Here is a 12,976-nt window from a genome sequence, read left to right on the forward strand (position 1 = left end):
TTTTAGAATGCATGTGAAGAAGACCCTGAAATATAAAATCTGCTCTCTTAAATCCCTCTGAAGGATCAAACCTCATCTCCCGTCCTCAGTCATCTAGGGGTGGATTTGTGTAATTTTTCAACTCGCAATATGCCTCTGAAATGGCTTCTCTTTACTTATGATAAGAAAGAGTGTTAAGTTCTAAAGCAACTGGAAAAATTATTTGCTTTATTCCAATAAAGGAAATTCAGACTCAAAACTTCTCTTCCATCCATATTTTCTTCATTGACTCATAGACTGTTAGAAGTAGACCTCAGTTTCCTTATCTGTACAGTGAAGGGTTTGAAATAAAATAATCTCTAAGACAGTTTCCTCGGGAAGGGCCAGCAGCTGAGACCAATTTAGCATCATTGCAGCAGGCAGCTGCACCAAAATGAAGGCCTGCTGAGAATCCAGCACTGGCGTGAGCTGCATAACTAAGCTCCAGGTAAACAAGTGATGATTTAATCAGGTGCCCCTGTGAGAAGAGCAATCAGTGATGCATATTAATGAAATGGGTAACTGCTAAATAAGTTTGAGTAGAGAAAAAAGGTCACAAAAAAGGTGATCTGAAGGACTATGTGCTTAACTTTTGTTTCTTTTTCTTTGTATTTAGTGACCTAAAATTAAAAAGAGAAACATCCAAATTATAAGAAATTTTGGTGCCCATTTGTTGCCCTGGGTTTATACAACACAAAAGATCTCAAATCAAAAAAAAGAAAAGATTCAGGCTAAGAAAGAAAGATGCTCCATGCTATATTACTTTCTCCCCTTCTTTTATATGCCCTCCTCCCAATATAATTTTCTTTGGCTCTTATATCCTTTTATCACCACAGCATGCTCAAGCTGTATATTACCCAAATCTAAGACTCCAAATGCCTAAGATTTGTGAGGGGAAATAGAGGGGTGTTATGTCATCCCCCTCAGTCAGCTACATCCATCTTGAGCTCCTTCTGCCCTTGGATAGCACCTTTGGCCCACCCCGGGGGCATAAGCCATAACTATGGCAGCCCTGGCCTTCGCTCAAGTCTCAATCTCTAATACAGCCCTGTTGTTTGAAAGTGTGTCATGAACTAAAGTTGCTCATGAAACTTTGAGGTCAGTATCACTTACCTTTTTGCTGCCTCTCGCTCCCATGGACCTACACTGCTGAGAACAGTAACCTCTATACTTTGGATACCCAGAATTGTTATTTTCTGACTTGAAATGTCACATTTTGTTCATTTCTTGGGGAGAGACTCGTTTGACAGGTTGCTGGATGAAAAGAAAGAAGAGGAACAGAGTTAAACCTTAGAACTTGCCTAGAACACAAAAATTCCTCCATTAACTTTTCTTCTTCATCTGCCCAATACTTAAATTTTCCAAATTTAAAAGATATATATATTTAAATATATCTTTTAATGTATTACACATTTTAATATATTTAAAAGGTGTGTGTATATATATATTTAATATATTTAATCAAAATTGCATGATTCAGGCACAGACAGAGCTGGCAAAGCTATAGGGTCCAGAAACACACCCAAGTACACCTGAGAATTTTGCAGCAAGGTAGTATTTCAACTCAGCGGGGAAAGAATGAAGTAAAAGATGGTGGGTCTACTCACTAGCATTTTTTTTTAAATTTCTGTTGGCGAATAGTTGATTTACAATGTTGTGACTCACTAGCATTTTGGAACAAAATTAGGTTGGGGCTGTATCTTAATTCTTCTACTAGAATTCGTTCCAGGTAAAATGAAGATTTAAATACTAAAATATAAGAAATCATAAAACAAATGGAAGAAATGAGAAGTAGAGAGGCTTCCTCAACATGACATAAAATCTAAGAGACTAATAAATTTGACTGTATGAAAATGAAAAAAGGTCTTAATCAGAAAGTCAAAAGACAAACTGAGCAAAGTTTTTTTAGCATGTTTGACAAAGGGCTAATTTCCTAATATATAAATTTTAAAAACAGGAACCAGAAGCCGGTAGAAAAATATACAAATGATAGAGGTTGGTAGTTTCCAAACAAAGAAATACAAATGCAAAAGAAAATTAATTGTTCTTAGTCATAATTTGAGAAATGCAAATTAATTAAATAAATACAAGTGAAATAAATTTTTACCCCTTAGATTGAAAAAGGTGAAAAAGATTCATAATATCCCATGTTGGCTAACGTAGGGAACACTAGCTCTCCAACACTATCAGCAGGAGTAAAAATTGTCACAACCTTTGAGGGTAAGTCAGTAATTTATCAAAATTTGAAACATGCTTCCTCTTGGGCCCAGCTATAATTTGCCCTACAGGCACACTGGCAGAAATGCCCCAGGACGTACTTTGTGTGCAAGGGAAGTTCACCATAGCATAGTTTGGAATAAGAATGGAAAGGAATGTAGCAATCAGTAGAGCAAAGCTAAATAAATTATGATCACTTACTACAATACAATGCTGCACAATTGTTTACAAGGATGAGGGAAACATACTTACCTACATGAAAACATGTTCTTAATGTTAAATGAAGAATAAAAACATGTTTCAGAACAATATGCTAGTGTGACCCATTTATGTGAAACAAAGCGTAGATGTACATGTGATTATGTAGACGTATGAATGCACAGAAAATGTTTCAAAGACTACATGCCGAACTGGCTTTCTGTATGGGGAATGGGAGTACTGGGGAAAGGGAGCTTTTATATTTTATATACTTTTTTTGTTTGTCTTTTCTTTGTACTTTCTAAAAAAATTAATGAATATAGTATGAAACAATATACTATGTTCCTTAAATTTAACTGTAAAATCCTAAATGTACATGCCCCATTTTTTAACTCTACTTTTTAAATTATTATTGTATGTCTCAACTTAAAAAGCAAACAGGCAAAAAACCTCTTTCCACCAACTCAAAAAACTTAGGGGATTTTCCTGTAGTCCAATAACCCCTTCAGTGTTCGATAATTCAACTAGCTACAGTTCAAACCACTTTAATAAAGCCTCTTGAGGATCTCCTACTGAGACTGTTGGGAGAGAATGGCCCATCTTCAGTTATTTTTGGATATGAACCCCAGAATAGAAAATTCTGTAATTGGATTGATTGCTATAAGACAGTGTCACTATTAAAAAATAATACCCTTTGTTCAAACAGCAGATACTGGGGTAATTGGAAACACCAAGTATTAGTTTTGCTTTAATTTTACATCTGGAATTGCCTTTTCCTTCATAAATAATTTGCTTAGTCCTTTCAGTTTAACATGCCAGCAGATTCAGCTGTCTGTTGGATTTTGCTTCTCCACAAGGAACAGATCTCAAATAACTGTATGAGAGAAAACACCTCAAGTGATTTTGTCCCTTTCAATTTGAGACTTTTGCCTTTTTGTCCAACAAATAGCCATGCATCTTTCCCATGCGAGTAACTGTTTGCTCTTCCTTCTTGGCCATTCTCTGTATGTGTCCACACGTGCAATCAGAGACAGCAGTTGGGAACAGCCGTAGAGATGGAAATTGCCCAGATGCTCGAGGAGAATTCAAGGATCCTCAAGTTTGGATATCAGTTTACCAAGCAAGGACCACGAACAAGAGTGGCAGCTGCCATCACAAAGAATAATGACCTGGGTAATGCAGCCACAATATGTGCTGTTAGCAATTAGAAGAGCAGGATGACCATTCATTTCTCCACTTCAGATATAACATCTCACAGATACCTTTCCACTGGCCTTTGGTGTCAGCCCTTCATTAGAAGCACATTATTACATGGTCATAGGAATCCTCATCATCTTCACAGTGTTTAAGTTTTATTGTAGCATTCTTTCAAGAGGAACTGTTCTTTTTTTTTCCAGACAGGCTTTGATTTTTGCTTGATTTCCTTTGTGCATTTACTTCTCCTTTACTTACCTCTTACATGTAATCACCCTCTGTTATCTACACCACAAGATGGACACAGTGACATGGAAATTCCTAATTCACTTATGTTTGACTCCTGACTGTGCTTTTGTACTTGGGTTTAAATATGGTTATTGGTGATTTACATGTGAAATGACCTAACAGAGCTATGTTTTTTAAAGGTTAAGCTCAGAAGTAGCTTTTTCAGTTAGCCTCTGTTTAATCTTTCCTGCTACCCACTGTTTGCTGAGGACTTCTGTTAGAATGAGGTGGGGCATGTCCTGGTCAACCACAGCAAAGAAGAATGGGACTGATTGGGAAGGCTTGTTCTGGGGACATCCCAGCCACCTGAAGCAGTGTGGAGCAAGACCATCCAGGTGCAGATAGTCCAGTTGGCAAGCTGTCTGCCAATAACAGAGCTCAGTCCCCAGTTTGAGGTTCAGGGACAGAATGCCAGACCTTGGACAGGGAAACTGGACAAGGTGTCCCACCAAGTATAGTGCTGGCCATGGAGAGGGTTCAGATGGTGGACAAGATGGAAGTTAAGGGTTAGAACCGGAAGGGGACAGGTACATGTTAGTGTCCAGTTTGCTGCCCAAGACCTTGAGGCCCAGCAAAGGTGCAGTGTATGGCACCCAGAGGCTGGCCAGGCATATGACAGTGCTTGGCCTCCAAGGTGCAAAGAGTGAGGCTCAGGGGGCAGCCCAGCAAACAGGGCTTTGGGGAATGATTAGAGCAGCAGTTGGAAGATTCCTGGGAAAACACATGGGTCCTCATCTGAACAACACGGAGAGCAAAGAAAAAAGGCAAAACAAGAGGTCTGAAGGAAATGGAGAGGCAGTCCTGAGACCAGGAGCGGCAGCTGTGGACAACAGCTTTTGTTGAATTTTCTGCAGCCGAGCAGGAGCAGGCTGGGCTATTTAAAGTGGGAAGTTGAGGCAGGGCCACAGCCAGGGCACCTTTTTTTTTTTGCCAAATCCAGGAAGATTGGAGCAGCCCTCTTCCTATCCACCAGAGGAGCCTGCAGGTGGGGTGGTGAAAGGGGGAAGAAGAGGATTGCAGAAACTGGGAAGGCAGTCAGGGCAGCTTCTTTGATACTAAGTACCAGATTAAAGGACGCTTAATCTCTTGAGTTTGTTAGCCATCTGAATCCTACCTTCCTCGGAGGTTGATACTTCGAAGTTTCCATTTAAAACAGATTTAGAAACTTTAAATTTCTGTTTGCAGCTCCTCTTGGTTTTCAATCCAAAATCAGAATTGTGAATGTGTCATCCTGGGGAGTTAGTTATAGCCAGTTGGTGACTGAGTTACACAGAAGCTGAGAAGATGTGTTGTGGATAAGTAAACATGAAAATATTTAGAAGTTCACTGTTTCGTGGGTTTGTTCTGGACCTTCTACTCCATAGAAATGGGAGAGCTCTAACATTCAAGTCCCCAACTATCAGACTTAGCTTTATTTGAAAGTAAATTACACAAGGCCCTGGACTAGTCTGTCATTTCCATTTATTGCCACGGGTAATTAAATGTTGAAATTTTTGATAACTGTGTTCTCAAGTGTGTGAGATTGCTATTCTGTGTGATTATTGTTGTTTGTCTGAAGTTTAAGGAATATGCCTTCATTTTGTCTTTTTAAACCTTTCTTTCTCACCTAGTTCGTAAAAAGCGAGTTGAAGGAGACCGAAGATAAACTTCCACAAGAAGAGGAAGTGGCAATTTCACCATGGTGGCAATTTCAAAACAAAAGCTCTTCTCCTTCTCCATTGGGACCATTTTATCAAAGGTTGTTCATTTCCGTTAACCACACAACTAATAATTTAATTGTTATTCTTTTTTAGCACTACGTATTTGTCTTGGATTTTTAAACATATACGATTGTTTTATTTGCTCATGGGCACCTCTGGCAACTTGCACCAATGGACTTATGCAGATCTTAGTGGGTGACAATTGAAAATGGTTTAGTGACTTTCATATTGGGTGGTCTTGCTTTCTTACATGAACTTTTTTTTTTTAAAGGAAAGGAACTTAGTATATAAATGTGTTTGTAACTATGATTAAGATATAGAGGCCTATCTCTGTTTACATGCATAGCTTTGAGTTAGGCTAAATACATCAGAAGTGTTCTGCTGACCACATACGAAGTTAGTATTGCCAATCTTTCACTGGGTGAAAAAATGTGACCAACTTAACACAAATTCTCCCTTAGTTCCAGAAAAATCACTAAATGCACATGCCCTACTGGTTGAAGATCAGTGGTGTCATCTTCATAAAAAGAAGACAGCATTAAGATACGTAAGCATAGCTTTAGCAAATAGGTATGAAATATTCTTTCACCCACAAAAATAGCTTCAAACCAGACTCACAAGTAGCAAAATGAATTAGCATACCTACTTTTACTGATTATTCCACGTAATTCGATCTTTAACATCACTCTATGGATAACTTTTTACAAAGATGTTTTAAAGTTTTCCAGCCATGATGGCAAATTTTTAAATTTTAGCAAGAGGGAAGCTTTTAAAATAGTACATTCCTAAATAAAACGATAATAATCACACCTTAAGGTTGTCTGTTACACATGATTGCATTATTTTGGCAAATTTTAGAAGCATTTATTGCTTTGTCTTTAGGGCAACAAGATCACAGGATGAAATGTGAACATTCAAGTTAATTATACAGATTTTGTCCACATGGCATGATCCATCCAGACATTTTCAAACATCAGGAAAAAATGTGAATTATCGTTTATCCAGATGTTTGTCATCCCAAGGACAAAGCCTATGAAAGTACAATTGAGATGATTGCATGGTAGATTCATGAATCTTTTCGTCTAGCAGTGCACCAGTGCGATATTAAGCTAAGGAAACATATGACTGCAGCCTTTGACACCAGTTCACAACTGTCAGTGCCTGAGGCTGGACTTGGTGACCCTCTGACATTGCCTTAGGCACCTCTGCCTCCCTTCCCCACCTCCTTTCCTTCCAACTCTTTCTCTTTTTTTCTTCTTTTCCTTATAATTCTGAGCCTTGTAAAGGTGACATCCTTTGTCCTGGTGACAACTGGATCTAAAGAAGTTGCTGACTCAGGCAGAAGGTGGGCCCAATCCAGAATTTACTAAGTAATTGAGTGTTCCTGAGTTGCTTATAGCAGTAAAACAAATAAATGAAAAAACAATTCCTATATTATTCTAGTCAGTTTATAAAGCACGTGGAAACTGTTTAGGATGGAAAGCCCTTATAAAATTGAACATTTACCTGTATTATAAGTGCCCACATCTCTATCTCTAAAATCCTTTGGAAAAGAAAATAGAAGAAAACAAAATAAAATCCTTTGAGACATAAGAATATTTTATACTTTTTGAGGGAATAATGAGCAGAGCATGTTGAATTTTGGAAACCCTAAAAATCCTTTAGCTAGCTTTCTACTGCATCTCCTTATCTATCTATCATCTATCTATCTATGTAGCAACTACTACTGGACAGTTTTCAGTCTGATTTTTTCTTTCCCTCTTACTCATTTAGGTGTGGTATGTTAGAGTCAACTCACAGGCTTACTCATTATTAAATTATCAAGAATTTTGTAAACTGGTTGTGAAACACAACCATTATTAAAAAGTAAATGACATGCACTTACAGTTAAATAAACTATGTTAAAAAACAAAAGTAATACTCAAAAATACACTTTACTATTTTTCATACTCCTGAGAGTATTTGCACTTACTGTGTCTGTATGGCAGAAATACTGTATCATGGTGTGCTCTTAAACATCTCTGCCCAACTCAGTAGTTCTTCCCAACTCAGAAGTTCAGTACTTCTTGTTGGTGGGAGTATTTATACCATGGAAATTAGCAAAGATTACAAATCAGGGCTTTCACCCCATCTCCCCTACCCCTAGTTTGCTGGTTAATAAACATTCAGCAGCACACCACTGGGTAAAATGTATACAGTTCTTCTCCTTCTTCTTCCTCTTCTTCCTCTCCCTCTCCCTTTCTCTCTCCCCCTCCCTCTCCCTCTTCTTCTTCTTCTTTTTGTATACATGTTTTGATTACCATATTGCCAGGGAAGACACATCTCTTAGTTGTCTTTCTCCTATCCCTTTAGATTTGTTGCAAATATGTTTAAGTGCAGAGTCACTGACATGCCCCTCTAAGTAAGGCTTTTTCCTTTCTTTTCTCATTTACTCTCTTTCTTGCCTTCACCCCTAAGAAATCTTGGATCCTACGGAGTGTTCCCTGCAGCCCCAAGGTGCTGTGGACCGGGGGCTAAAGCAATTCTTGGCAAACCGTGTCAGAAAGCAAGAAAAAAAATCAGGACTTGATAGTGACTGTGCTGCAGTTGTCGATAGTATTAAAGCAAGATAATGGGATATTGTCAAAATTTAGCACTGTTTTTAGCTTATAAAATAGTTGGGTCACATGTATATAGAGTCTGTTAAATCAAATATTTATTATTAATCAGTTTATCTTATCATTACCTGTGTTTTTGTAGTAGCTCGAAAGGTGACATTTCCATGAGTATTCATATAACTATTAGAAGATAAACTTACATTTCGGGGAGTTATAAATCCTTTAATTAGCCTAGGACTTCATTTCCCTGTCTGCCAAGTGTGTGTAAGTAGAAGCTCTTTCGTGATCCTGAGCATGATTAATCCCTTACCATCCATCGTGGTGGGGCATAATGTATATAAACTATTTTTATATGTATGCATTTTGCCAAATATTATATCGAGATATTTGGCAACATCTGGACAGTTGATTGAAAGGAGATCATCTCTCCCCAGACCACCTTCTTTCCCCTTTTAGACTTGTACAGGCCCACCCTAAGTGTAAAATCACTCACCTGGACTCGCAGGCTCCTGTCACCAACACCCATCACAGCATATGTGGAAGATGACTTTTAGGAGATACATTTTGGAAGTCTAGAGAGATCATATAATTAGTTCAGCACTACATCTCCCCATCTGCCAGACGTGTATAAGGGAAACTTTTATCCTCATCAGCATGATTAAATCCCTTCCTTTCATCTTGGTAGGGCATAATGTAAGTACGTGCGCGCGCGCGTGTGTGTGCGTGTGTGCATGTTGCCAAATATCCAGATATCTAACTGGGTATTTGACTGCATCTGGACCACTGATTGAAGGGAGATACTGTCTCCCCAGACCCACTTCCCTTGTCCTTTTTAGAGTTGCTTCAGGCCCAGGTGAAATGTGAAATCACTCCCTAGAGTTTGTGACTTATGTCACCAACCACCAAATTTCCCAGCATGAATGGAAGATAACGCTTAGGGAATGAATATCAGAAGCCTGGAAATCATTTCATTGTTCCAGCACCAAATCTCTCCATATGCCTGAAGTGTATGAGTGAAAGCACTTTCATCTTCATCCACATGATTAAGCCCCTTCCTTCCATCTTTGTAGGATATATTGTATATAAATATTTTGTACATAAATATCGCCAAATACTGTAAGGAGGTGTTTGGCCAAAGCTGGACTCCTGATTGAAGGGAGATGCTGTCTCCCAGTCCCTCTCCCCTTTCCTTCTCAGAGTTGCTGCGGGCCTAGGTTAGGTAGAGAATCACCAACCTGGAGGGGCTCATGCAACTCGCCCATCTTAGAGCATGCAGTTCATCTTACAGTAAAAGCCCATCTCCATTTAAAAACTGAGAAAGCATCCCAATGCCTATACTCCTCAAAACAATTTCCCTAAGGGAAGCCTGGCACATCATACCAAAAGAACAGCTGCTTCTCTTCCAGACAGAAAGGTGGCCCCTGGCAGGTCACCAGCATTAGGGAAACCAGTGTGTTCTGAATAACTACCGTGAGAATATTTCAGACAGTCAAACGTGAAACCAGTTTAAGCATCAACATGTTTTAAATGTAAGATAGCCCTTTAAAATTTACAAAAGAGTTTGGGGATATTTTCCCTTTTTTTGTTGGCATGATGTACTTAGCCCTCTTCTAGGCCCTGTGAAGGAGACAGGAAGTGAAAGAACTCTGGATTCATATAATTTGATCAGTGTTTCTGGGTTTTGGGGTAGAGTGCCTTATTGAAAAGCGGATACCATCGTTAGCTCAAGTATTGATTGCATAAGCAAAAACGGGCAGGGGGCAGTAAGCTGTGAATACTTTCTTCTGTGCTATGTTACCTGTACTCGGTGGAACTGTTTCTGGAGTTGGGTTTTAAGTCATGATTCTGAAGCTTCCTTCCTCTGTTCCACTAATGAAGCAATGATGGCTATTTTCATTTTAATGAATAGAGAACTAAGAAGAAATATTTTAGCTCTGCCTTCCAGTAGCAGTTTCCCCTTATTGCTCCTCATGTAAAATATCCCTACCACTCACCATGCCATCGTCAATGCTCAAGGATTGAGACACATGCAAAGGAAAAGTGTGAGAATGCTTGGGAGCCTCAGGTGAGCCCTCTGGATGAAAATCACATGATCAGGCCCCCTGGTAACAAGCTGGAGAGAGAAAAGTACCCAGAACCTTAAGGACGTATTCATTGTCCTTGCTCCCAACTCTAGGTCAGATGGAATTTTGTTTTGTGCTTCAGGAGTTTAGTAGAGTGGAGGGGCTAAGTGCTGTGGGGAAGGAAGATGGAAATTAAAGGTTTTGATTTGCTTAAGGGTAGGAGTAAGCTCTGCTCAGCTTACCTCTTTCCCATCTTCCCCTAACAGCTATAATTAAACATTCATTAGATGGATGGAGGAGTTGCAAGGTTCGAATTTATAACCTGCCTCTGGGCACTATGCTAGGAAGGTTGTACACGTACCAGAGGTTATCCCAGTTTTGTGATGCATCATTGACTTGGGAGAGGGTGAAGGAGACTAGACTTTTCTCTGACATCTTCCATGGTAGTCATTCTGAGCACATTGGCTCTGCTAGTTGGTATGGTGGAAGGGCACCATACTAACAGGTTTGGAGGCTGACTCTTAATCCCATCACCAACACTTAGCAGGTATATGATCATGGGCAATTCATTCAATTGCCTGACAATTATAGACTATATAGGGGGAAGAGCACTGGATTTGGAGTCAAGAAACTTGGACACTTGGCTCCATACTTTCTTAGCTGGGAGACTTTGGGGCAAGCCGCTTAGTCTCTCAAGCCTTAGGTTCTTCAGCTATACTATAATGGGAATAAACTTCACTAACTACCTCACAGACTTGTGGTGAGAATATAATTAGATAATGGGATGAAAACACTATACTGGAAAGGGCTATACAAAAGTGGGAGATCATTTTTATTATCTATTCACTAATGTTTTCCACTGCCTCTGGAATCCATTTTATTCTAACCAACAATTACATCTCTCACATCTTTTTGAATATGAGGAATTAAAACATGGGTATGATGTAGGGGACTGGAATTATTTTACTTTCCACATAGAGGTGGGAGAAGTGGTTGATGGGCGCAGTGGGTGTTAGATATACCAGTGAAGTATGTGGGTGGGCATTTTCCTGGGCCACTTTGACAGTACCCTGGGATGTGATCAGGACCCTTGCAGAGGCACTAAGGGGAAAGCAAACAGTGATGAGGAGTTGAGAGGAGGGTCTGGCGCACTGCTGCCCTCCTGTCAGCTTTGTCACTACTCAGGGGGTGGGGTAGGCTAAGATTCGAGGTGTGATTGGAGGCCTAGGAAAGAAGACTGTCCTTAGGGCCCCAACAGCTGTGTAACAGGCTCGAGCCCTGATGGTGAAGGGGAGAAAGTGTTACTTGTGAGATCAGCTCTCCTGGGCATCAGCTGCTTTGTTATCACCAGCAACCTTAGTCCTGGTCAGTATTATTTTCTGCTAAGAAAGATATTGAAACATAGCCTCAAGGAACTTTCATAAGCACTGGGAAGCAGGGACTGTCTCATCAATCTTTGCATCTTCAGTAACATCTAGTAAGGTGCCTTGTGTATAATAGGTGCTTAATAAATGTTGCTTGAATTGAATTATCCTCCAGCCCCTCAAGAATTGTGCTCAATTTTCCACCAAGTGATATTTTTGGAAAATAGTACTGATTTGTATGTCAGCTATGTGTTCCTTTGGGCAGGTCTTTCCATCTATCTTGTCTTCATTTCATTTGTAAAATGAAGTGAGTTAGATGCTCCCTAAGGTCCCTTCCAGCCCCCAGATGTTACAATCCTGTGATTCTAAATGTTTCCATTGCCTCTGAACGTGGGTGCGGGTGCGCAATGCCTCCCTTGTGGCTCCATCTCTCCTCCATAGGCTTTGTTCAGAGGAAGAGGTCTGAACAATCCACAGAGTTATTTGTTCCTCTGCAGCGGTTTTTACTGTTTTCAGAATAGTTCTGGAGGAGCAGCCTTTTTGACATTTTAAAATGTATGATATTTTCTCCTCATATTTTATTTCTCATGGTGGAGAAAGAGAGGAGGAAATGCAAAGAAAGAAACTGAACACAGTAAACATGGCATGTTTTTCATAGATTTTTATTCAGGGGGGGAGAGAGAGAGAGAGAGAGAGAGAGAGAGAGAGAGAGAGAGAGAGAGTGTGTGTGTGTGTGTGTCTGTGTGTCTGTGTCTGTGTCTGACTGAGCACATATTGACTGGATAACAGAGAGAAGCCAATCAGAATCAGAAGTACACTGTGTGATTGGGAGAAGCTGGTCCAGGATTAAAACTTTCCCATGGATAATCTAAATGTGGATAGATAAGAATTGGCCATATGGTGAAATGAGATGGGTAGAAAATGTACTTTTTAAGGAAATTTTATTTTAGTACCAAATTTTGCCAGTGACAATCTTTAGTTAAGAAAGAAATTATTCAGAACTAAAATTCTCATCTCTGCCACTTTGGTTTTAAAAAACCCCACTGTATTCATGGAATAATATTTATATTTTAATTAAAACTTTATCTTAATTCTGTTTCATCTATTTAAAGAAAACAAATAAGCAGCATTTTCACTGCATTTAAAAATGTAAAATACTTGCATGCCACCAATCTGTAATATCTTACCAGTTCAGATGCCTGTAATGTGTGACCTTATGTGTACCTGTATTGTTTTGAAGAGAACAAAGGAAATAATACTTTGTAAGCTGTTTAAACTTATATTGGCAACATTTATCTGGCTAAGCAGTTATTGATAAATCCACATAGTTTCATTTT

The 12,976-nt window shown here is 39.3% G+C and overlaps 1 protein-coding gene across 2 annotated transcripts in view; it reads left to right on the forward strand.

The window, feature by feature from the left end:
- The window catches only part of TMOD2 (tropomodulin 2), a 48,366-nt gene extending 40,885 nt beyond the window's left edge, over window positions 1-7,481 (forward strand). Inside the window, exons 9-10 of one of the 2 annotated variants that reach the window (XM_060149975.1) lie at window positions 3,462-3,606; window positions 5,526-5,702. In XM_060149975.1, coding sequence (XP_060005958.1) covers window positions 3,462-3,606; window positions 5,526-5,560 — 180 coding nt within the window. In that variant the 3' untranslated portion in view covers window positions 5,561-5,702. Of the gene's footprint in view, window positions 1-3,461; window positions 3,607-5,525 lie in introns of both variants that reach the window. The other variant, XM_060149967.1, reaches the window with a different exon arrangement.
- The last annotated feature ends 5,495 nt before the right edge of the window (window positions 7,482-12,976 follow it).

The sequence above is a fragment of the Lagenorhynchus albirostris genome, chromosome 1 (genome assembly GCF_949774975.1).
Source record: "Lagenorhynchus albirostris chromosome 1, mLagAlb1.1, whole genome shotgun sequence".
Lineage (NCBI taxonomy): Eukaryota > Metazoa > Chordata > Mammalia > Artiodactyla > Delphinidae > Lagenorhynchus > Lagenorhynchus albirostris.